The sequence below is a fragment of the Mirounga angustirostris genome, unplaced genomic scaffold (genome assembly GCF_029215605.1).
Source record: "Mirounga angustirostris isolate CCGP_5_RB_7025 unplaced genomic scaffold, mMirAng1.0.hap1 SCAF_2, whole genome shotgun sequence".
In the NCBI taxonomy this organism is placed as follows: Eukaryota; Metazoa; Chordata; class Mammalia; order Carnivora; family Phocidae; genus Mirounga; species Mirounga angustirostris.
The window spans coordinates 147,901,549-147,927,408 of record NW_026991710.1 but is presented as its reverse complement, the minus strand read 5'-3'; the positions used below and the strand labels follow the sequence as shown (position 1 = coordinate 147,927,408).

General features: G+C 45.0%; 1 protein-coding gene and 1 long non-coding RNA gene across 2 annotated transcripts; one reads left to right on the top strand and one right to left on the bottom strand.

The window, feature by feature from the left end:
- Positions 1-11,896: 11,896 nt before the first annotated feature.
- Positions 11,897-22,395, bottom strand: LOC129045931 (uncharacterized). Its single transcript, XR_008506425.2, has 5 exons — positions 21,498-22,395; positions 20,939-21,050; positions 15,064-15,187; positions 14,634-14,673; positions 11,897-13,900 (listed from the first exon to the last, which is right to left on the bottom strand). It is a non-coding gene; the product is annotated as an uncharacterized LOC129045931 (long non-coding RNA).
- A 275-nt stretch (positions 22,396-22,670) lies between these two features.
- Positions 22,671-25,390, top strand: HAND2 (heart and neural crest derivatives expressed 2). Its single transcript, XM_045879352.3, has 2 exons — positions 22,671-23,321; positions 24,702-25,390. Exons 1-2 carry the CDS (start codon positions 22,767-22,769, stop codon positions 24,798-24,800), a joined length of 654 nt encoding a protein of 217 aa, XP_045735308.1. The 5' UTR covers positions 22,671-22,766; the 3' UTR covers positions 24,801-25,390.
- The last annotated feature ends 470 nt before the right edge of the window (positions 25,391-25,860 follow it).

Genomic DNA, 25,860 nt, shown 5'->3' with positions numbered 1-25,860 from the left:
CAGAATGTGGTTCTTATTAATATCACATAACCTTTCCTATAAAACTTTTCCTTTCTCCAGCCCAGCTCCCATTAGAACCAAACTAAACACGTTGACAGCTACAATTTAGGAAGGTGTTAGGCCAATAGTATCCCCTTTTGAGAAACTGGATCATTAATTCAATATCATGTTTCCGGTTTTCTTCATAAACCAAATACATGGGGATAGATTCTATTCTACGGGGTTTAAACACACACAAGTGACAAAAACCACAGAACACAGATCCTAATCAGCAGGGCCTTCAACCATGAACTCACTGTATGCACATATGTCACTCCCATTATCATTAGTATGAATAAAACTCTAGCTTATTTTACACATTTGGAAGAGGCTGGATCTCAGTGTTCATGATTAGATATGTTCTCGTAAAAACTACATTGTCTTATTACCAAATGTGTTTATACATATCAGTATATTTTAGAATTGAATATTCTCCTCCTGAGCAAAATAAATCATTGGTTCCTGAACAATCTATGACTTACTTATTTCCTTTTAATCCTAAATCCTCATATAAGTCTAAAGTTAGCATTTTTGTCTTTAGAATTTTTAAGGAAATATGAACTCCAGGATCTCAAGTTGGATTTATTTTAGGTCTTGCATACAGTAGGCATTCAATCAACACTTATGGAAAAATGAAGTAATGAATCCCAATCATGTGAACTTTGTGACCCAAGAGTCACAAAAGGGTGCACCCTAGAAGAGATCCCCGATGGAATTCAAGACAAAAGTCTAAAAAACGAGGCTCATGTAATTTATTCCACATAATTCTGAGTTTGAATCCCAGGAAGAGATAGTTTTAAGGTCTCCAAAAGATGCAGTCAAAATTAGTATATCAGAACTTGAAGATAACAGATGTGACTCTATCTTTAGAAGAACTAGCTTGGACCTTCCTTTGTATGAAGGAACAGAACCCTCAGAGTTTTCTCCTAAATCCCCTGTGGAGGCCATCCCCCAATTGATGAACCCAGAATCAAATTCCAGAGTTGTATGGCTATCCATCAAAACAAACCAAGAATGGGTTAACACCAGTGCATTCAAGGTGCCTGGGTGGCTCTGTCAGTGAAGCGTCTGACTCTTGATTTCAACTCAGGTCTTGATCTCAGGGTCATGAGTTCAAGCCCCACGTTGGCCTCCATGCTGGGCGTGGAGCCTACTTAATAGCAATGCACTCTAAATTCACCCCGCCCCCAAATGCCACCACTACTGCCACTGTCACTGGCACAGCTCTATCCCAGTGGGGAACCCGCCCACCTAGCCTGGGACCTGAGACACACCAGAGTAGAGTGAAGGTGCCTGGCTTTGAAGGTTCACATTTAAGTCGGCTGACCCTCCTATCCACTCAGATGGGGAGGAGAAGGAAGAAGACAACCAAGGTTGTGGGGGAGGAGTTGGGCTACCTATTTTTATTAAGGAGCTTATATCAAAATCAATGTGCCATGCAAATATTGACTAATGCTTTCTCATAACATCAAGTACTTTACACAGTAAGTCACTAGCTTCATGCCCAATAGACTGCAAGCTCAAAGAAGATAAGCATCCATCTGGATTCACTAAAGGATTGGCGGCATAAAGCCCAATGCCTGTAGCATAATAGATGCTCACCTATTACGTGGTGAATGAATGAATGAGAGTGGATAGAAGAATACAATCAAGAGCCAGTCTGCAAGGGTTTCGTTCCTTCCTGTTACTCAGTAGTTATGTGACCCTGGTAACTTCTGTGTGCCTCAGTTTTTCATCTGTCAAATAGGGATAACTGTACCTTAGTAACTGTGAAAAATAAATGAGATAATATGGGAAATGTACTTAGAAAAGGGACTGACGTAGAGTAAGTGCCATTATTAATATTATTATCACTATTACTAGTACTATTCCAACTTCCACTTCTATTTTTTTTAAGTAACTTCTACGGCCAACATGGGGCTCAAACTCACAACCCTGACATCAAGAGTTGCATGTTCTACCGACTGAGCCAGCCAGGCACCACCAACCTCTAATTCTTGATGTTGGGTGGAACAAGGCCTTGACCAACTTCCTGAACTTTACACTATCCTAGAGGTGCTCATTGCCCCGTGAGAATGTTCACCCATGTAATAAATCATCCTCCTTTTGCAAATGAGAAGACAAAGTTCACCACTCAATAAAATGACTTCTAAAGCCCTAACGTCTTGCAATGTTTAAAAATATTCTCCAGTGAGAAGTCTATCACCACTCATGTCCTTAATAATTTAAAAAAAAAAAAGTTGTGGGGCACCTGGGTGGCTCAGTTGGTTAAGCGACTGCCTTCAGCTCAGGTCATGATCCTGGAGTCCCGGGATCGAGTCCCGCATCAGGCTCCCTGCTCAGCGGGGGGTCTGTTTCTCCCTCTGACCCTCCTCCCTCTCATGCTCTCTGTCTCTCATTCTCTCTCTCGCAAATAAATAAAATCTTAAAAAAAAAAAAGTTGTATCCAAGTTACTACCCAAAGTCTACTGATATTAAACATAAAAAAAAAAAAAATCACTTCCCCTCATGTGCATAATTTGCACAAAATTCCATCAGTTCAATTTTGACAAGTATAAGGAGACTCCAAATATTGCTAACTGTTCACTGGGTTTAACCTCAGACAATGATTCAGCTAAATGCTATATTGGATTTCATCATTTCCATTTACACGGCCCCTGCAGTAATTCTCTGAGGCGTTTACGGTTATCTAGAATGGCCCGAGTGCCTGGGTGTGTGCACTCGGGTCACTGTGGAAGGCTCTGTTAGTGGAACAAGAATGGGACCATCTTAAAACAAAACAGCTGCATCAGAACGGCCAAGGCTTGGGAGCAAATGATAGCTGCTATTAAACCCCACTCCGAGCTTTCCCCCAGCTTTGATGATTTCTTTCTTCCTCTCAAAAGTTTACCATTCTTTTCCTGACCTCGAGTCAACCTCATAAAAGCCCAATTTTTGTTTAGGTTCATATTAAAGTTTTTGTTGTGTTATTGTGGGTTTTGGGATTTTCATTGTTTCTGTTGTTTGTATTTTCTTTGTCTATTTGGTCTGACAAAACACTAAATCGAGGTGGGCCAGCCATGCTAAATTCCCTCATATAGACATGCAGTGAGGACTTTCTGTTGCCTGGCGTTCACCTGTCTCATTGTTTTTGTCCCCCATGATACTTCCTCCCAGCAAGCAACTGGAAATGCCCCGGGGGGTGGGAGGGGAGGGCGCAATTCTTTTTTTTTTTTCAGGCTGTGTGGTAGTAGTCTCCCTTTTTGACATCTCTCATTCCAACTGAGAGCTGGTTGAGTTGAAAGACTTTATTTTAACATCCGACTATGGCATTCTTGAATAGAGTTTATCATTCGCTATTATAAGTAAGAGCTTACATGAGCTGTTAGAATAAAAAATTCTTCTTCAGTCTGACAGTTAAGAAAGCATTTAAAGCACTTTAAATTCCTTAAAAAAGGTACGTTGTAGTAATACATTGTAGAACTGAAATGTACTACAATACATTGTAGAATTGAAAATACTATAAAGAAGCAGTTCAAGGGCCTTCTAACCCTGCAGTGAGGGAACTAATTTAAATGAACTATAAATAATGTTTGTTGGATTAATGTACCTTAATTCCACCATTGTATTTAGCATAATCTTTTCTTAAGGTGATAACTGATAAGCCATCACTTAGAGACTGTTTAATGATGCTGAAATGAAGCCGAGGCGGAAGTCGGCGAACTCATTGGGACTTTTTCCAGCTCCCAAAGACCACCTGGGATTCATCTCAATTCTCTGATGCTGTGTTTCAGATCAGCCACTCAAAGATACTATTTGCTGTCAGCAAGTCCACTGATTTATTTAGCCCTTCCCCAAAATATGTCCTGAAATTCTCACAATTTAACCTCTATTTGTCATGACGGCAGCCCTCGGCAATGACTCCATCACTCTCTGGCATTGTCAGGTGCTTGCAGGGGCCCCGTCATGGTGCCGGTGGCCCGGAAGCATGAGACCAACCCTCGGGAATCCAGCTGCCACTTTATCTTCTCAGCAAACCATCACTAGATTTTTTTAATTACACTTAGAATCTCCACTAGACCTCTCCAAAAATAAGAACATCCAAGCATACTGCACGCATACAGTATGGTGTGTATAATCAATATATTGTTATATTCTGCATTTTAAGAACAATATTCCTAATTCCATCTACAATAGGTACACTTATTGGTTTTTAGATTAAATAGTACAGTATAGCAAAATATGAGTTTGAGTAGGATAATGGAGAAAAGAAGAAAAACAAGTTTAAAAGGACAAAGAAAAAGGAAGGATAATGAAAACTCTTCTCTCCGGGAGCCTGGGTGACTCAGTCGGTTGAGCAACCTACTCTTGGTTGTGGCGCAGGTCACGATCTCTTGGATCCTGAGATGGAGCCCCACGAAGGACTCTGCGCTCAGCGGGGAGTCTCTTGAAGAGTCTCTCCCTCTGCCGGCCCCCCCCACATGGGCGCGCACTTGTGCACGTGCCCTCTCTCTCAAATAATTTTATTTATTTATTTGAGAGAGAGTGAAAGAAAGAGAGAGAGAGAACAGGATCAGGGTAAGGGGCAGAGGAAGAAGCAGACTCCCCACCGAACAGAGAGCCCAAAGGGGGCTCCATCCTAGGACTCCAGGATCATGACCTGAGCCGAAGGTCATGATAAATAAATAAATCTTAAAAAAAAGAAAAAAAAGGAAAGAAAAAACCTCTTCTCTGACTTTAAGAATAAATGTGACAGGGGCACCTGGTTGACTCAATTGGTAGAGCATGCAACTCTTGATCTCCGGGTTGTGGTTTTGAGCCTCATGTTGGATATACAGATTACTTAAAAATAAAATCTTTAAAAAATCAGACTCAATGCAATCTAGTTTTATCTTCTTTTTTTTAAGTTTATTTTTTTTTTAGTAATCTCTACACCCAACATGTGGCTCGAACTCACAACCCCAAGATCAAGTGTCACATACTCTTTCAACTGAGCCAACCAGGCACCAGTCTAGTTTCATCTCCTAATGTGTGAATCAGTCACCTAATGAACTAAAAAATCACTATAGTTTGCAAAATAAAAGTCCTATGATGAAGAGGTGGCATTTTTTTTCTTCCCCAGAATAGCAGTAAGAATACATTATAATCCATAATAAAAATCAGAAGGAAAAAATTCAGACCCAGTTTCCGTGGTGCGTTGAAAATAATTCTTATAAAGTTCACAACTTCTATTCTCATTCCCAACATTACTCTATTTTCAGGTAAGTTCTGGAAGTCAATAAAGGTCAATCAACTTTTTTATTAAGCTTCTTATTTTGAGGTAATTATAGATTCTCATGCAGTTGTAACTAATTATAGAGATCCCTTGCACCCTTTACCCAGTTTCTTCCTGTAGTAACATCCTGCAAAATTATAGTAAAACATCACAACCAGGATATGGACATTAATACAGTTAAGATACAGAACATTTCCATAACCACAAGGATCCCTTTTGCTGTCCTTCTATAGCTGCGCTCACTTCCCTTCCACTGCTCCTTAACTTCTAGTAACCACTAATCTCTTCTCCACTTCTGTAATTTTGTCCTTTCAAGAATGTTACATAAATGGAAACATACAGTCTATAACTTGTCCTGGTTAGTATTTTTCCCCTGGTGTAATTCTCTGGAGATTCATTCAGATTCTTGAGCTTATTGATAATTTATTCATTTTTTTATTGCCAAATATATTCTATGGTATGGCTATACCATGATCAGCAATACATGCTTACCTGTCAACAGAATGGGTAACAGTTTGTCTATCCACTGAAGGATCTGTGAGTTGTTTTCGGTTCAGTGCTATCGTGAATAAGCTGCCTTAAGCATTCATGTACAGGTTTCCATGCAAACCTAGGTCATCATTTATCTGAGATAAATGCTCAGGAGTGCAATTGCTGAATCATATGGTAGTTACACGTTTACTTTGTAAGAAACTGCCGAACTGTCTCCCAGACAGGCTGTACCATTTTACATTCCCACCAGCAGTGTCTTAATGATCCAGTTTCTCTGCATCCTTGCTAGCATTTGGTGGTGTTGTAGTTGATTTTTACCCACAGCCACAGATCCAATTTGGGACAAAAAGTGCTCACAAGACTTTCAAATTTAACATATTTTGCTCTTTTAACATTACCTGGGTACTGAAAATGTATATATTTTTAATGTCAGCTCTTTTTGGTTTCAACCCCACAACTTAAAAGCTGTGCACTTGAGACAAATTACTTTAACACCTCTGAACTTCGATTTCCTTATATGTAAAAACCTACCCCTTTTAAGAAGTATATTAAAGGAATAGTGTGTATAAAGAGCACAGGGTAAAATAAGTGTTCAATAAATGCTAATTCCTTTCCTCCACATTATTCCATTTGATCCTTGTGTGTCCCAATAGGCATGCTTCTTCTTAATCCTTTCTCAGCACCACCTAGAACCATTGCTTCTGTTGAGTTGTATAGCTCCCTCTCCCCTCGGTTCAGACAAATATAAATACAGTCTAAAGTCGGTTAAGATGATGGAACAATGGGGACCTGGGTGGCTTAGTCCATTAAGTGTCTGCCTTTAGCTCAGGTCACCATCTCAGGGTCCTGGGATGGAGTCCCGCGTTGGGCTCCCTGCTGAGCAGGGAGTCTGCTTCTCCCTCTCCCTTTGCTCCTCTCCCTGCTCATGCTCTCTCTCACTCTCTTTCTCAAATAAATGAATAAAATCTTTTTTTAAAAATGATGTATAAGAAACAGCGTGATATTGCTTTCAGAAAACAAGTTCAAACACAGCTCTGCCTCCTACCAACTGTGTGAACTTGGGCAATTATTTCACCTCTCCAGTCAATGCCACCGATGGTTCATCTCTTCCATCTTTAGAATGGACAGAATCAGACTGCTTTACCACCCCTAAAAAGATGCTAAATTCAAGTGAAGAAATATGTGAAAGTGATTCGCAAACAGTGAAGAGCTACACAAACAGAGTAAGGCAAATTATAAAAAACAAAGTGCACCTAAGGGTCTCATTCATTCTGCTGTAGAACCTTAAGGAAGAGAAATGCCAGGAACCATAATTATGTCTGAGTCAGAGACAGGTGCCCCAAAGAATGGGGTGCAAGAAGACCACATTAGAAATTCTCTTTTTTAAAAGTATTTATTTATTTGAGATAGAGCTAGAGAAAGAGAGAGCAAGAGCAGGGGGGAGGGGCAGAGGGACAGGTAGAAGCAGGCTCCCTGCTGAGCAGGGGCTCGATCCCAGGATCCCAAGACCAAGACCCCAGCCCAGGCAGGTGCTTAACCAACTGAGCCACCCAGGTGCCCCAGAAATTCTCTTTATATTTGTTTTTATGTAAATAATCAGAAATGAGTTCACCAACACCCTGGCTTGGTCCTAGTCAAGTTGCCCGAGGCATACATGGTATCCTTAGGGAAGGAGCAGATCTCAGCGGCGGAGGGGTTGACAGTGGCCCCCGCTTGAACTCACATGGACTGAGATGTGTGATGGTTTATCTGGCTCAGGTAGGTGGAAGCAGATGATGTAATCCAGTTTTAGCTAAACTAACCTTCACCAAATGGACAGGGGGCTTTACAAAAAGCCCTAAAACAAACTTAGATTAAAGATCATTCAAATATGGGCATAAACCATCAAGAAAATGGCAGAACTGACACTCTCCCTCCTACTGAAGAGCTTTAGTCAGCCACACAACAAGGCAGAAATGTTGAGAAGACAGATCAGACAGTAAGCTAATGAAAAAGCATTTTTATTCATTTATTTTTAAAATTTTATTTATTTAACAGAGAGAGACACAGTGAGTGAGGCAACACAAGCAGAGGGAGTGGGAGAGGGAGAAGCAGGCCCCCCGCAGAGCAGGGAGCCCGATGTGGGGCTCGATCCCAGGATCCTGGGATCATGACCTGAGCCGAAGGCAGTTGCTTAACAACTGAGCCACCCAAGGTGCCCTGAAAAAGCATTTTTAAATGACCAAGACCATTTAAAAGGTGGATTTGCATCCACTGCTGATAACTGAATTTATCTCACCTGAAAATATTTACACCTGTTGTTTAAGTCTTCTTAAACCTTGCCCTCTTTTAGTTCATTTTTTACATGGATTTATAATGTATATATCAGTAAAGTAGTGCAGATTTATAATTTGCAAATAGATCTATACCTAAAATGTCTTACTGTTAGAGTGCACAATTAAAACAATGGGAGGGACCATTGCCCTAGCATATTTCATTTCTTTAATGCGCCGTTTTCCTCCGTTTAGACCGTTGTGTCAGGCACCAACAGACCACACTACACATGGGCTAGATGGCATGAAACTAGATTTCCGCTGCCAATCTGGCAGGTTGCTATCACTAGGTCCATCTCCCCATTCCTTTCTGGAGCCTCTAAAGACAGACAGAAGCCATTGCCTTTTCGCTGTCAACACTGAGGTCTGGAAGCCAGTGTAGGCTTCTCACATGAGTCTCCATGAAATCTGTGGGCTGTCAACATCTCCACACTTAGTGGTTCTCAGGAAGGTAACTGTGGCATGCCACCTTTTAATGCTGTGGAGCTGTGCTGAAGAGAAGAGCTACTGTTTAGTAAGCATTTACTCTATGCCAGGCCCTCAACCAAAAGCCTTGTGGGAATCATCTCAAAAATGCTCATCACGACACTGTAAGAGTCTACACTTATTATCCACCTTCTGTGGCCATGGTCACTAAAGCAAAGAAGAGCCATTTTCCCAAGATCACATGTTGCTATGTGTTGTAGTCAGGATTCAGAACTGTGCCTCTCAGTCCAGAGACTTGCTCTCAGTCACAAGGTTATGCTACTTTACATGCATAGTATTCATAGCTTTATTTCCATGTATTATGACGATGATTTCTTAATAATATAACATCCTCAAAATTAATTTTCAAAAATTTGTCTCATTTCAAGTGTGACTTTGCTTCATCTTGGGATCAAATATTTGCCAGAAGACATCACTGATCTTGCAATAAACGTCAAAATCAATTATAATCAGATTTACAGGGATTATTTTGATAGGTTTTTAAAAATGTATCTTACCAATTGTGGGGAAAAAACAGCTTTAGAGTCTTTCTGACATGAAGCAGGGCATAAACAATAACACAATAAAATGTACATGGCTTACGATTTACTCAAATGTATCTGAGACTGCAAGCTAAAACTAGCATTCAAGGCAATGAGAAAAATTCAGTGCATGATCCAGTTGTTTCCTCATATTCAGATAGCTAACGATGAGAACAAAACACAGGAACAGTTGAGTGAACCTTTCAATAATTACGTAGCTATATTAATACCATTTGATAGTAAAGTATTTAAGGAGAGAAAAGCCCATTAGGTTGCAGGCACTCTTAATTCCGTGACTTTTTTTTTTAAAGATTTTATTTATTTATTTGAGAGCGAGAGCATGAGCAAGCCAGAGAGAGCACGAGCAGTGGAGAGGGAGAGGGAGAAGCAGACTCCCCTCTGAGCAGGGAGCTTGAGGAGGGGCTGGATCTCAGGACCCTGGGATCATGACCTGAGCCAAAGGCAGATGCTTAACCGACTGAGCCACCCAGGTGCCCCTCTGGGACTTTTAGTAAAATATAGCAAGTAGAAATATGGCAGGGGTGGGGCTGGCGTTGTGGGGTAGGAATGGCAATATCCTTCTGAGGGCAAGTTCCTCTACAGGATTATGTGCTCTTGCTCGTGTATGTTAAGGACCCTTGAGGTTCTCTTCCCAGATATCCTCATCGCAAATACCTAGGTCATGATTTAAAAGCACTATAATTTACAAAGTGCAGCCCACACCTCACGGACTCAAATACTGCTTTGTTACCATGGCAGTTTTACCTTTGATGAGCCATCATATTTATCTTCATAAACACTTCATTAAATATCAGTCTATCTGAAAAAAGAAAAATTCAGCATTCAAACAGCTAAACACTTCAACAGCCCATATATAATCTATATTTGCAATAAAGCAAAAATAGTCACTTGATTAGATTCTGTAATTTTATTGCTGACATCATCTTTACTCGAAAAGCAAAAGATGCATGGAGCTTAACAATGTTGGGAAAAACCAAAAGAATTACTAGGAATGTAAGGAGGCAGTTTCTTGCTTTATTTATCCCAGAATAATAACAAAGTTCCCTGGTTTATTCCTGAAAAAAAGTTGTTTCTTAAATTTTTTCTCAGCAAGTTGGAGATTATGCAAATTATCTCATGGATATATTTCACCAGTTTGAAAAAATTCGTTGCTTTTTGACATGTATTCATTTATCACAAGGTTCTTTTTTGACATGTATTCATTTAGAAAGAACAATGGTATAATGGATTAAAGGTCCTTATATTTTAAACCAATATTTAAAAATCATGGAAGCTAGCATTTTCCCATATACAAGAATTTACATATATTTTTTATTTGGGCTTCTTCATCCAGTGAAAAATCTATTTTTAAAAATCACTGAATTAAAGAAAACAAAAACAATCTCTTTGATTATATGGATCCAATTCATCACTCTCCTGTTTATAGACAACGAGCCAGATCCTGCCTAAGGAAATTGTCTTTTTCAGATTTTATGTTTCTGCATTCCTTCTGTCTTATATTTTTCATCCCCCTCTTCCAGTCATCACTTCATAACTGTAGTTAGAAAAAGCATTTGCTCATTTTCCCTGATTTCACATTTGAACAGAATTTCTTCTAGATGGACCACAAACAATCTCATAGAAAAACTCCATTTTCTGGTAGATTCTGTAAAGGGTAAGCAGCCTGTCCACTGCACTGTCCATTTGTCACCCCGTACAAATAAGGAATCCTATTACCTACAAAGGTATTAAGAAAGTGCTCCCAGCTGAAAGCATTTATCCAATTCCAATTGTTGTTTGGAAGGCTAAAATACTAAGAGTGGTATTGTTCCAGGAGCTACTGTTTAAAACAATGCAATGCCTGTTTAGAGTGAAAAATCAGTACTTGAAAATCTGAGTTGGTTTAAAAAATAATAACTGCGTCCAAAAAAGAATTCCTTAAAGAAACATTTCTTTGCCAGGCACATGTTTTTAATTTTAATAACATTGGCTTACCTAAATAAATATGTAGGACCTACTAATTGTTCTCTATATTTTGATATTTTGTATATTATTCTATTTTAGTGAGTTTGCAAGGAAGCTAATGAATAACAATGTTGAAAAAGTATGTATCTGTCAGTACAAAGTTGTTGTGGTTTATAGATACTGCAAAATGCTGTGTTGAAAAAAAATTCTGTTTAAAAGTAATTGAAAACTGCTCTGATTTTAAGAGAAATGAATGTAGCCATATCCTTATAGGATAATGCCAGATAAAAAGTAATCATGTTCCCTCTACAACTGTGTTTGTTGGTGTTTATAGAAGAATAATAATGCTTTAAGGTTATTTTCATAGTTGTTCACTTAACATGGGATTAACATCAAGATCTTCATAATTATCTGAGATCACCCATTTGAAAGCAGCGTGGTAAAACATGTTAATGATTAAGACACTAGCAGTTTTAATACTAAACAGATTAACACACATGAAAGTAATATTATAATTTGTTTATTGAATAATATGCCAGGCCAATTTTTTTGGTGAAGAGAGAATTCTCATGAAATGGTACCCTTTCTTGCTACTGCTTCCTATTTCTTGAGAGATATACATGAGTGTGCATGACATATGAACTTGAAATATTATTCTGTGGTTTTGACATTGCACAATTTTATGAAACCATTATTTCTGAGGTGTGCTTTAAATAAAATTGAAAATCAAAATTTTACAATAGGAGTGAGATCCAGAAGAATGAAGCTACAATCCAGGTGGGATTATAAACAAAAAAAAAAATGTAAATCTTAAAAGAGATTGCTAATTGACTAGAACACCTATGAATTTATTTTATGACCACCAGCAAACAAATGTTAAGTCCATCCACACCTTACACATTTTTAAAAAATAAAGAAGTATATTTTAATATGTATCCCCAGAGTCTCATAAAAATATTTCTCTGCCTCAACTTTCCCACCTCCTTCAGAAGTCAACATGAGAGGAAAATGGGTAGACATTTATAAGGTAATATGAAATCATAAAATAATGACCCAAGTCATGTCCACCTTTCTTGAATCATGGTGAAAATAGCATTCACATCCCAGACCTAATTATTCCAAAATACTTGCTGCGTTTGCCAATGCGGGTTATGTGGAATCTTAGAAACTAAACTGAATGTAACAAATGCAGGTGCCTGCCCCCAGACGGTGAAGAATGTGAGTTAAAAGACAGTATCTGTATAACCTCAGCTGTGCCTCAGAAGGGGGGCCAGGGCGTGGGGATTTAAATCACGTTGTTTCCACTTATGCAGAGAAAATCCATAAAAAGAGATTTATTATCATATTTTCTTTGTGAAATGTATTTGTTTTTGACTTTAAAAGTGCTCCGCAGTACAGAGCAGAGTAAATATTACAATTTTGTTAAACAGCAGCCGAGACTTAATTGTCTGTGAAATACAAGGCTTAGGACCTGATCTGAGTTAACTACTATTCCGCTGATACAAACTAGGCTGGCCTGCGCGGTGACCGAACGCACCCAGCGGCCCACGTACACAGAAGAGCCATCCCGCAAGAAGGCAGGGAGGGCAGGGGGCCCTGCACACGCCTGCAGGAGCCCATCCAAAGGGCTTGGAGCTTTAGTCTTCCTGCGGCCGATTTAAAGCGACTTTGTACAAAAAGTCAAACAAGAAGCAGCAGCTATGGAAAACATAACAAATCATGCTAGCAGTTCAACAGCGAGAAAGAAGGGGAAACCAGTACCCGCTAACAAATACTGAAGAAAAATGTAATGGAGATAGAAGTGGGAGGAAAGGGAAGGGAGGAGAAAAGGAGCTGGATAAGGACACAACATCGTTGTCGGCATGTGCACTGCACGTTTTATTATTACGGCACGTATCTCAGTGGCTCGGCCGGGAACCTGAGAAATCCGTCTCCCTTACCATTGCTCGCGCCCTTTGCACGCGGGTTTAGGAAGGGCTCCGCCGCCCGCCTCTCCCTCGCGTCACCTCCTCCAGCGCCACCCCGCTTCCTCCCTCCAGTGGCTCTGCGGGTCGCTTCCTCCACCCGCCGAGGGTGCAGAGGAGAAAGCGGGCGGCTGCAGATTTGCCCCGGTGGCACCGCAGCCGCAAGCCAACCCGTAATTGCAAAGCAAACAAGGCTGAAATATTGGATTGGTCTCAATCGTGACAAGATCTACGCTTTTGCCGCCAATTTGTTTGTGCAGCTCTATTTAAAGGCACTTGATTGAGGAAATGTTGAAAATAGCGGTGAGGGTTTCCCTAATGAGACCTCAGGAGGGAAGCGGCGGCCTTCGCCCGCTGCCGAGGGCTCGGGATCGGGTTGGCGGGGGGGGGGGGGGGGGGGGGGGGGGGAGAAGGGCGCGGTTAACCCCTTCCTGCCCGCATCGGGCGAAAAGCCGTCAGAGACCAGCCGGGGATGCTGGGGGTCCAACCCGCCCCGGAGCGATGACTTCCCCGGGGCCTGAGCTGCGGGAAACCGGCCTCCTTGGTGGCGGGCACCGAGAGGGGGGGAATGGGGATCAAAAGGATAACTTAACCAGGGTGGAGGAGGCGGCCCAGCAGCCAACGCAGTGGCCGGAGGGCCGGCGGCCAAAATCCAGGGTGGCGGCTCTGGCCGCGCCCCTTGCCCCCCAACCTTCCTGGGCGGCCGCCACAAGCCCGCATCTCACTCTCCCATGCCCAGGGTCCTGCGAGGCCTGAGGCCCTTGCGATCCCCGCGGAGCCGCGGTTGCGCTTGGCTCGGGTCACTGAGGCAAGTGGTGCCCTCCGTCGCCACCCGGCCCATCACCTTCGGGCTGGGTCTCCAGGAGGCTGTAAGGGAGGGGAAGAAACCGAAGAGGCAGGAAGAGAAAATACATATTTATTGAGCGCAGCCTGTGTGTCAGGCGTCTTGCTCTCGCGTGCATCTTGATCTCATTTAATCTCCCCTACACACCCTCGAGGTCGGTGTCTCCCTAAACCTTAGTTTCTTCATCTAAATAGTGGATGTCATTAACCCACTATTCAGATGAAGAAAGTAAGGTTTAGGGAGATGGACGATCTTGTCCGAGATCAGGCAGCCAGTATTTGGGTGCCCAAGAGTCCGGCCTGCCCAGCTCTGACTCCGGAGCTCAGGTTGTCGAGAGGGGCCGCCTGAGGAGGCCAGGCCCGGGCTGAGTTTTCCACTCTCTGAGCCAAGGCCGGTTGACACAGACCCACTGCCAGCCGGATCCATCCCGAGGAGGCGTTCCCTGGTTCTCCCGAGGGCTTGGAGATGAAGGTCTGTTCCCTAATGAGCCGTCCACCTCCTCTACTAGCTCTAGTCACTTTCAAAATAAAACCAATCCAGTTGCAATTGGGGTATGCGGAATTCACCCGTTTTCTCTAAGACATCCCTTTTACACAAGCTGTTTAATCCCCTACTGGGTATGTTGATTAGGGGCTCAAGGAACCCACAGTCACCAGAGGTTAAAGGTATGTGCCCAGCGGTCTATCAGAGAGAATATGAGGGGGTGCGCCAGAAAGGGGACTTGATTTGGGGGAGCAGAGAGAAGGAAAGCAATACCTGGAAAGGCTTCCTGGAGGAGGCGGCATTTAAACTGGGCCTAGAAGAAACAAAGAAGTGTGGATTCTTTAAAAAGAGAGAGAGATGGATTGTTTGCCAGCTATGCTGGCAAATCAAGGCATGCCAGACAGATGGTTGGGGACAATCTGGGAGTCACACTTTCACCACCTGCTGCCATCTCCCGGCTGCCCCTCTAACTTGGAGAACTGCAAGTTGATCAAGCCCTGAGCCAAAGTTCCAATCTCTCTTAGGATTGAAAACCCAGGGCTTGGGATGACACCAGCAGCTAGACCTTGACCCCTCTGGAGTCCTGGACTTGGGCCAAAAGGGATTGTCAAAGACAGGGCAGGAAAATGGCACTGGGGATGCTCTCAACAGAGTTCTGAACAATTCCTGAGTTTTTCTTAGAGGGATCTGGTCAAAGATGTACCTTGGCCAATCTGAAGTCTGTCTTTCTGGAGTCAGGAGCAGATGTAGGCTGGGAAAACGAAGACCCCCAGAGGGCAGGGGAGGACTGGTTTCAGTTGTACTTCCCCGAGAATGATCTGCACCTTCTGTCAGCAAAGCAAAAAAGCATCAGTCATACCGATTTAGTGAACGCTCTAAATGTGTTCTGAATGGAATTCTGCCTTTTTTTTTTTTTTTTTTTTTTTTTTTGTATGCAACCAATTCCTTCTTTTGAAGTTGGATGCTTCTCAAGCAGAATGCAATTCCATTTTTTGTTCCTAGAGGTTTTGGCCTGTATTAATTTAAGTGGGCACTAATACAAGTACTAAAAAGAAAGCCATTCTTTCCTGGAAAATAGAACAAAGTAGCGACTCTCCTATCATGGTGCAGATATATAATCTGTAACAACAAATTAGCCTCCTAGTGCTGCGCATTTCCAGCAAGCATCCTGCCTTCTCTGTTTATATTATAACTTCTCTGCCTGCAATTATTTTTATTTTAATTTTCTGTCACTTTAACAGAAACCAGAGCCTTTTCTTCTAATGTTTTGTACACAACATGTTCATTTTGATAAGATGTTCTTTCCTATCCTCTTTTAGCTTGCCTTTCCTTGTTTAGAGTTCTGTATCAGGAGTTTCTAATATTTCTCCCTCTTTTTTTTAAAGAACTTGTCCCTGTCTTGCTTTATTTGTTTGTGTGAAATTTAGTTTGAAAGGAGATCAGAGAGAGCAGGAGGGGTTTGTAATAAGAGAATGACCGAATGACCCAAAGGCTGATTATCTATCATTAACTGGAGACTCGGTGTACCCAAATTACCAGGGGGGACCTCAGTCTGCCGGATCCTTACCCAGCCAGAAAGGCAAGGGTGGAATGCACACACTGAAACAGGCTCGTGGCATTGTAAATGAAGCCACTCTGCTCACGCATTTTCTTAAGGAGGTTTCCACCAAAACTCAAATCAGGTTCAGTGGACAAATTTATTAGATTCTGACATGCTGCACACAGGTAAAACTCTTAATGAAATTTAGTCTTAATGAAAGACTAAATTTAACATTTCTGTAACTAACATTTTTGTGTTGTTTTGTTAGAAGCAAAATTGCAGTTAATTGTCTAAGCTCCAGAGAATATTGAGAAATCAAACCAAGCTGCTTTTGATCTGCTCAGGCTGCTAAACCTAAGCCTTGTAAAAATCGAGGTTTGCCATTAATATTGACAATAAAAGGGTTTCTTTTTGTTAACCTGAAACCTAACCATCCTGGCTCAAGTCCCTTGTCTAGAAGCAAAGGCCCTAGAATAAAGTAGAAAAGGTCTGGAAGAAACTGCCAGGGCTTAAAAAAAAAAAGTCTACACGAATTTGCAAAGGAGGCTTCAGAACAGAACTTCCTAGGAATGTGAGCAACCCGGCAGTTAGAACTGGGAATTCACAGAGGCCTCAAGTCACAAACAAAACCTTCAGTCACTTGAATGGCTTATCCAAAGTTTCACATTTTAAGTTGCCATTTGCTTTTGTATTTTATTCTGAACCCCAGACTGTATTACAGACTAGTCAAAGTTAACTACTACTTATTTTTCCATGGACCCTGTATGCAAAATTACAATTATTTCCTCACCTGAATGCTAAATGCTTTCTTTCTGGCTTGGAAGAAAATGTTGCCAGTATGTACGTAATTTGCTTGAAACAAAGTAGTTAAAGAAATCCTGTGGGATGTATTTTTTCATGCCACTTTTGCTGTAAGCTCTATCTATTTTATTAGAAAGTAGCAATGATCAGATCTATCTTACTTCTAAGGACCAGTATAACAACCACCTCCCATGTACATATCCTGCTGCCTCTAGGGTGGTCCTTTCACGTACATTATCTTTTGTTCCCTTTAGTCTGAATAAGTGTTTTAGCTTTACAGACTGGCTTGGATACCTGGCAAAGTATCTAGTCCTCCCTTATCAATGAAAACCCTCCAGAGCAGCAGCTCATCTGCCAGCTAGTATGAAGATCCACTTATTGATTATTTGAAGAAAATGCAAATTCCCACTGCTTGTAGTACTGGATATTAAGATTTTCCTTAGACATTGTACATCTTAAACTTGCGCAATGTGATATGTCAATTATATATCAATTTTTTTAAAATATATTTTTCTTAAAGGACTAAAAGATAAACTAGTATCTGATTCTTCACCAGTTTCAGGTTCAGTGACATCAGAAACCTCAGAAATCCAAGCATTGCTCAAAGGCAAATTAGAAGGGAGGAAGGGAGGGAGAGAGGGAAAGAGGTAAGGGCAGGGAGAGAAGGAAGGGGAAAAAAAGGCTAAATGGGGTGGGGAGGGAGACATCAAGCAAGTCCCAATTTTCTCCCAGACTTAAATGTTTCCTAATCAAAACTGGACTGAAAAAAAAAAGAAAAAAAAAAAAAAAAAACCTGGACTGACGGAGTCATAAGCAATCAGCTCCTCCCCGCCCCCATCCCCACAGATCTGCTCTGGATGGGAAAGAGGAGGGAAGAGGGATCACTCACCAAATACCCCACCCCCACCCCGAAATGCAAACGGAAAATGCTCAGAATAAATAAAACCTCATAAGAGCCAAAGACAACTTTGCCTGTCCTTCATTTTTGAAACAGACCTAAGAGTTCAATCAAACCGGAGTCTGCTTTGTAGAAGTGTGTGTGCTTTGAGCATCACCACATTTCTGGAACCACTGTCACTTGTCTTGTCTATAGACAACTGTTTCCCAAAAGGCAAACGAGAAAGGGAGGGACTACAGAATCCGAGTGGGAAGGAGATCCTCGCCACCACTCAATGCGCCTTGTTCTATATGTCCTAAAGTTTCTGGGACCAAATGGCTAGCATATAAAATGACTCAATCCCACCCCAGGCCAAACAAAATGCAAAGCCATCAAGGTGTCATAAGAAGCACCATCCTTGGAGCAGGTGGGGCTGCGGTTACATCTTCAGGAACACATTGCTTTTTCTGCCACCTTCTGGGTTTGATGTTCTTTCGGGAGTTCTTAGCAAACATTCTGGAGTTCACCTTATGTAAGAGCATTATAGATATGTAAGGGAATACTCAGTCACTTCTACTATGTTGGTTAGGAAAATAAGGTAAAACGAGACTTGAAAAACGATGAAGGGAATTGAGCCATAATTCCCGTAAACATAAAATGTGTGTTTATGGCCCTCCGGCCTGGTTCTTTTCAGGTCCAGTTTATTTTGAGTTCTCATGAGCAAAACACAAGATACAAACTGCCCTTGCCTTTGTAATAATAAATACCTCAAAAAGATCTGTATTTTCCCTAAAAACAGACTGAAGTTTTTTAAAAAAATATTTAGTTTAAACCAGATTGATTTTAAAAGGAATATCTCACAAGACCAAAATGTTTGTAAGGGAGTGCTTAGCCTCTCCCATGCTCTTGTGAGTCTTTTCCAGGGTAAGGGGTGGGAGTGAAGGGAAAAAGCCAAGAGACATGGGTGCAAAATAAATTGTTGAACCCGGTTCGGTCTGTTCAGCTGGAGGCAGAGGTCATGCGCTGTACGTGGGTATATTACCATCAACTACAGTGAAGACCGGACATAGAATCACAGCATTTCTCCAACGCGGGGCTGCCCACCTGGGTAAGATTGGTTGCCCCTGGCTTCGGAAAAGGAGAAGCAAGTTAGTATGCCCTCACCAGGATTCCTCCTGCGGGTACCCAGGGTGGCCTGCAGCCTGCATCATCTCAGATGCTTGGGCCCTTGAAGTACTCAGAACACATGCCCTTAAGGGGGCAGCGCACCAGAGTCCACACTAGCACAGTCCCTGGGCTACATCAAAGCTGGTAAATTCATGCCCGCATTTCCCTTCCATCACTATCCACCCCACCCCACCCCCCAGAAGGTACAAGCCATCTAAATTGGGGGCAAACCGGATATGGCATCTGCCTCACAGCCTTCCAAAGCAGAGACTAGCCCAGCATCCCACTGGACCTGCAGCAAAATGTACAAAAGGGGACACTGAGAGAAAAAAGGGGACTCCCCTATGTTGTGCATTCAGAGTGGCACTCAGCCAGTCTGGCCTCTGCAAGTCAAGAATTACAGCTAAGGACACTAGAGTTCATCCATTTGTCCCCTGCCTCCAAGCTGCCTTTCTAAGGCTGTAGTCTCGGGGCTTGGCTTTCTGAGCTACATGAAGCCCTAGACCTTGCACAGCCTTAATTAACTGATAATGACACTGTCAGTGAGGACTGATGTTCAAATTAGCATCTTTTATGAGTTTTTTTCTGTTCTCCATCTCTTTTATCACTTGCCATGGTATCTGGAACCATGAAGAGATTTGCCCATTTTTGGTTTCAATTAAAAGAGCATGAGAAAGGCTGAAAGTGGCAAATTCTGATGGCTTTGACACTGAGGCCACTCGCCTCTGGTGGACACAGCATCCCAGTCCCCAACTCAGCCTTCCGCCTGGCCTCTTCTTCCTTTCAATTCCCAAAACTCCCTAGGCGTCTGAAAGCAGCCTACCAACTACTTCCCCTGGATTGTTATCTGTTCCCAGACGGGGTGCAACCATTTTAACTTTGTCTACCTGCTTCCAAGGCCTAGATGTGTTCTTATAAACAAACTTTTTTTTTTTCTTTTTAAGTATCAAATGTCAGAGGATTGAACTACCAGTATTTACACATTCAAGGTTTGCCTCCCTGGTGAAAATGTAAACAGAACCCCACCACACTAGCTATATTCTTTCCTTGAAGAGCGAGGGCTTTAAAACATTCCACTCGCACTAAAATCGCAGATCCATCCAAGTTGGGGGTTGAAAGCTCTAGGTCGCTATTTTGTTCCATGCCCAAGTGGCACGTTACCAACAAATCCAACTTCAGCTTCTCCTTACACCCTGTTCTCTGCCTTAAGATGCTCTGCTGGGGGCATCCAAGGAAAATGACCCCTTGCCCAGGGGACAGAATGCGCCCTGAATGGACTCCCGCGTTGCGTTTGCGAGCCTATGCCCCTCTTTCAGTTCTTTCCCCTCTCCTATCGCCCAGCCACCGCAAACCTAAAAAATATTTCTCACTGCTACTGCCCAGGGCTGTAGTGGCCGGTGGAGCTGGCCCTGAATTCCCTGCAGCAGAGGCCCTGGGAGCCCCCACCACCCCTCCCTCCATTCGCACTGACCTTGCCTTCCGACCCCAACCACATACCCCTAAGAAAGCGCCCAGCGGGCTGAGGAAAAAAAAAGACTGTCCTCACCGAGTCCTTGGGGTAGGGCTCCCTTGGAGGCCTGGGCCTGACTCTGCCTGCTTCCAAAGGACAATACCCAAGGTGGAGGCAAGGGTATCCTCTGGGTGACCCCAGCCAGGCCCAGAGATGAGTCCCAGGCCGCCACGGCCCCGTGCGGTCTTCTGTACACTCTGCCCTAGGCTTCCTCTAATTTACAGCCGCTGAGGTCCTGGCTGACACCCTTTTCCACACCAAACTCCATCAGACCGAATCCTCATCTACACATCAGTCTCCCTTCGCAACTCCCAACCAAGTCCCCGGGAGATTCCAGCTCCCCGCTGTCCATCCCCTGCCCCAGCCTCTCTTCCCGCTTTCTCAAAATGATCACGCCACTCGGGTGCTGTGCCCTGCGGCCCGGTGACTTACAAAGAGAGATCCATTTTCCGTTATAATGCGTTCAAGATCACTAGGGCCAGCAGTCTAAACATCCACGAGCCGTCCTCCCGGTCTGCCTCTTAAACTGCTGTTTAATGGTTCCCCTCCGATAACTAAACCTGCTTTCCACAGATGCCCGCTTTTATGGGAGAGGCAGGAATGCAGAGATATATTTATATGTTTGTTCATAAAAACTGGAAAATAAGCTCTGAACACGCTGTAAAAAATATTCAGTTACTTACCAAACAGGCTAGTTAAACCAGGGGAACACCGATACCGGCCACACCACAAATTCGGGGAATCGAGGTGCCTGCGCTTTGAAATCGCCCAAGGTCGTCTCCGGGGCTGGTGTCCCTGAAGAATATGGACGTAAGTATTTACAATCGGCTTGACCGTTCGTCCGGGGGTCTCAACCACGATCTTCAAAAGCAGCCACGATAACAGGAGCCACCTGAGATGGCCCCGGCCAGGACAACGTGCCGGGTAAGTAAAGAGACATCGAGAGGGGCATGTCCAGCTTGTGCCCGAGTCAAAGGGGCCGCCTTCCCCCCGCCGCGCCCGCTGCCCGCCTCAGCGAGGAGACAAGACCGGCTCCCAGCCGCCCCTTTGCCGGGGGGCCCCGCCGCCCGCTGCCTCGGCTCTCGCCCCCCACTCCCTCACCCGCACAAAAATGGCACGAGGCTGCCTGCTTATTTTCTTGCCTCGGTTACCTACAAAAACACTTCGAAAAGAGATATCTGCGTCCCCTCCACCTTTTTTTCTTTTTTTTTTTAACCAGAAAAGAAAACAGTGGTACTATACCTGGTTTGAGATTCTTCAAGATTTGAGACTTGGGGGGAAAAATAATTTAATAGTAAAGCATCTGCTAAACACTTGCATTAACCTCTGGCTGATAAAAAAAGTTTTTTTTAACCCTCCCCCCCCCCCGTTTTAATTATCTCATGGTTATGAAGGGGCAGCCAATCCTGGAAGAGGACTTCGACAATTAGCGACGAGAACATCAAAAAGTTTTATTGCGGAGAGCGAGAGGCACCGCCCCTGCCGCCCCGGGATTGGCGTGAGGAGCCTCTGACGACATATATTAACCCGAGCAGCCCTAAAGATGTAGCTGTACATGGAGATCTTGCTGGGAAAATCCGCTTCCTCCCCCTCACGGCGTCCAGCCCAGGAGAACCGCCGCCGCCGCCGCCGCCGCCGCCACCCGGGAGCTCCCTCGGCCGCCGCGCAGACCCCTCCGAGAACCCGAGCCGCCGCTTTCGCGCGCCGAGGCGCCTGCAGGGCCCCCAGATCCTTCCCCTGAAAGAAGGAGAGGATCTGAGAAAATGGATGCACTGAGACCTCTCTGAAAACCCTCCGAGGGAGCCCGAGAGGAGTGAGGACACGTTATTCGCTGCTAAAATCACATTCAAGAACCAAAACAACAACAACCAAAAATTTCATTAAAACAATAAGCGCCCAAGAACCCAGATCGGGCTGGTGGGGGGAGGGGAAGGGGCGGGAAGGGGAGGGTCGCATGGAGGTAGCTTCACAGTGAGCAGTCGACCCCGCCGCCTCCCTGCAGAGCCGGGCCGGCTCTTCCAACCGCGGCTCGGACTCGTCCTGGGACTCCGAGTTAGCTTCGGTGTCAGGATCGCAGCCGCGGTGGAGCCCGGCGCCTCCGCCAAGCAGCCTCGCGGGAGCCCCGGCACCTTTGCATGAGCACGAGAGGATTCTGCCTCCCCGTAGCTGCCCGGGAAGCAGGAGTCGGCGCGCGGGCCGGGGAGCAAGGCGGGAGCCGGCGGCGGCGGCGGCGGCGGCGGCGGCCAAGGGCGCACGGTGCCGGGACCAGCTCGCCGCGCCCTATGGGGAGCCGGCGGCCGCAGGGCTGCTGAGGCGGGCCGGGCGGGCCAGGCGGGGCACCGGGGCCCGGGCTGCAGCAGCCCCCTCTGCGGCTGCCGGGCGGGCCCGGGCGCCCGAGGGCTGGGGGGTGGGGGGTTGGGGAGGCCGCCCAGCGCCGAAGCAGGGGCCCCGGCCGAGGGCGCGGCGGGGTTACGCGCACGCTGGGGCGCGTGGAGGGGCGCGGAGGGCGATATGAGTCTGGTGGGGGGCTTCCCCCACCACCCGGTGGTGCACCATGAGGGCTATCCGTTCGCCGCCGCCGCCGCCGCTGCCGCTGCCGCCGCCGCCAGCCGCTGCAGCCACGAGGAGAACCCCTACTTCCATGGCTGGCTCATCGGTCACCCCGAGATGTCGCCCCCCGACTATAGCATGGCCCTGTCCTACAGCCCTGAGTACGCCAGCGGCGCCGCCGGCCTGGACCACTCCCATTACGGGGGGGTGCCGCCAGGCGCCGGGCCCCCGGGCCTAGGGGGGCCGCGCCCGGTGAAGCGCCGGGGCACCGCTAACCGCAAGGAGCGGCGCAGGACTCAGAGCATCAACAGCGCCTTCGCCGAACTGCGCGAGTGTATCCCCAACGTGCCCGCCGACACCAAACTCTCCAAGATCAAGACGCTGCGCCTGGCCACCAGCTACATCGCCTACCTCATGGACCTGCTGGCCAAGGACGACCAGAACGGCGAGGCGGAGGCCTTCAAGGCGGAGATCAAGAAGACAGATGTGAAAGAAGAGAAGAGGAAGAAGGAGCTGGTCAGTATCAGAGGGCAGGGGGCAGAGGGGGTGTGGGGTTCAGGGGAACGGTGCTACCGGACTCTCTCCAATTGGGCTGAGCAATGACATCCCTAGTTCTTTGGCTGCATCCGAAGCCATGGTTGTTTAAACCAGGTTATGGAGAGCATGGTTTCCCCAAGAAGCTGAGGAGATTGGGTGGGGGGGATGTCAGCAGCAGAAGGAGGAGGAGGAGGTTGAGAGGGATGCTTCGCGCTGGTGATCTTCCCTCCAGGTTATCATCGCTGTTCCCACCGGCATTTCGGGCGTTCTTTTCGGACTCACGGTCCCCATTGATCTTCCCGTTGTACTGTCGCAATCATTCTATGTCTCTTAGAGCCTTCATTTGGCCTCCAGTCCTATCTTGCTTTCAGGTATTTCTAAAATAATTGCCCAGAAGCGCTAGATAGCAATTATTTCACTATTGATCCCTATCCCCCTCTGGAGAACCAGGCCACCACTGATTTTAAGAGAGTTTTGTGGTTATTATTACAATGCTCAGAAGACGTAAAGGTAAACATAAAATAAGTACTTTTAACTTCAAAATGCACCTCCAGTTTCTCTTTGGCGATGAGGTTAAACTGTAACTTCCCAGATTAGTGTACTTCATGGGTATTTCTTTTTTATTTGTGTGAGCATTTTAAGACAAACAGTAAATACTAATATGGTCATTGTTATTGTTGTTAACAGTAACATGGAACTATAACTGAAGATTAGTTTTCTTAAGTTCCTACCAAGTGCCCATAGGTTGGTGGTGGTCAGAGCAGGACTGTTGCCATGAAGGGCCTGGAAAATAATCCCATTTATCTCATTTTTCTTCTTTGGGGCCTGTGGCGTTTTGTCTGTGCATAATCGAGTGACCTCCTGAATAACTAGGGATTTCAGACGCCTCGGAGGAGAGGCACTGCCGTGTTGGGGGCCCGAGAGCCCCTTGCCCACCAGCCCAGGCCAGGGCACAGGGAACTTATCCGCATCTTCCCTACAGTGCAAACCTGGGATTGCGATTGAAAACAGGGAAACCAGATTTAGTGCCGACCCCCGCTCGCGCCCCTACATCAGGAGTCAGAGAAAAGGCCCCCGGCTCCTCCGTGAACGACTTGGAAACGGCTGGTTGTTTATAAGTTTGCGTATCCGGTAGTTGAGGGTTGCAGGGGCATGGAGGCCTGGGCAGTAGCTAGGGCTGCGCAAATCTTTGTAGCTTTTCTGAAGAGGTGAAGACTTGAAACCGTCCTACTCTCTCATCCCTTGCTCGTTCTCTCATGTCTCCTTTCCCCCCTGAAAAGTGCGGGGGTCGCATGGAACCAGGTCTCCTTTCTGAATTTCTCTTTCCACTTTTCTCCCCTTCACCTCTCCTCTGCCCAGAACGAAATCTTGAAAAGCACAGTGAGCAGCAACGACAAGAAAACCAAAGGCCGGACGGGCTGGCCGCAGCACGTCTGGGCCCTGGAGCTCAAGCAGTGAGGAGGAGGAGGAGGAGGAGGAGGAGGAGAGCGCGAGTGAGCCAGGGCCCAGGAGCCGGAAGCTGACCCAGGACTCCGGGCAAGCTCTCCACGCTCTGCTCTGAGGACTTCTTGCAGTTGGAATCATCCGGTTTATTTATGTGCAATTTGCCTCCCCTCTCTTTGCCCCCCCTTTGAGGCATCCGCTCCCCACCCCCCCTCCAAAAAAAAAAGTGGATATTTGAAGAAAAGCATTCCATATTTTAATATGAAGAGGACACTCCTGCGTGGTAAGGGATCCCAGCGTCTCGTAGATTCTCTGTGTGTGAATGTTCCCTCATGGCTGTGTAGGCACCAGCGTTGCCCCCTCCCCACTTACCCAACCCCTTCCAGATAAAGACAGCAGACAATTGTGTGTATGTAAAGTGTATCTTTAATACCTGGCCTTTGGATATAAATATTCCTGGGGATTATAAAGTTTTATTTCAAAGCAGAAAACGGGGCCACTAACATTTCCGTTGGGGTCGGTATCTAGTGCTGTCTTATCATCTGTGGTCATTCCCTATTCGAAGATGTTTCCAACAGCTACTTGTTTTGTGCACTTCCGTCCTCTAAAACTAAGTGGAATTTAATTAATATTGAAGGTGTAAACGTTGTAAGTATTCAATAAACCACTGTGTGTTTTTTTTTTACAAAAAAAAAAACAATCTTTTAATGGTTGATACCTCAAAAGAGTTTTGAAAACAAAACTGTTATACTTGTTTTCATAATATTTAAAATATTCAGAAGTAAACTAAATTATCATGATTGCCTCTAACTTTATTTGAAAGAGTCAGTAGTTCCGATCAGTCTTCACCGTGAGCTCCAGCCCTCACAGGGAGGTGACCTTGGTGAAAATCCTGCTAAAGGACCTGGGCTCTATCAGAGACCTGTCTCCTTTCCGCTGCCCTCCCTACCGCAGCCCCAGAGTAGGCCGAGTGGTCAGTATTAGGAGGACCTGGGGCCAGAGAAAGGCCTTGGCAGTTCGCTGGAAAGGTGGAAAGGTGTTCTTGTTTTCCCGAAATCAACCAGATGCCATTCTG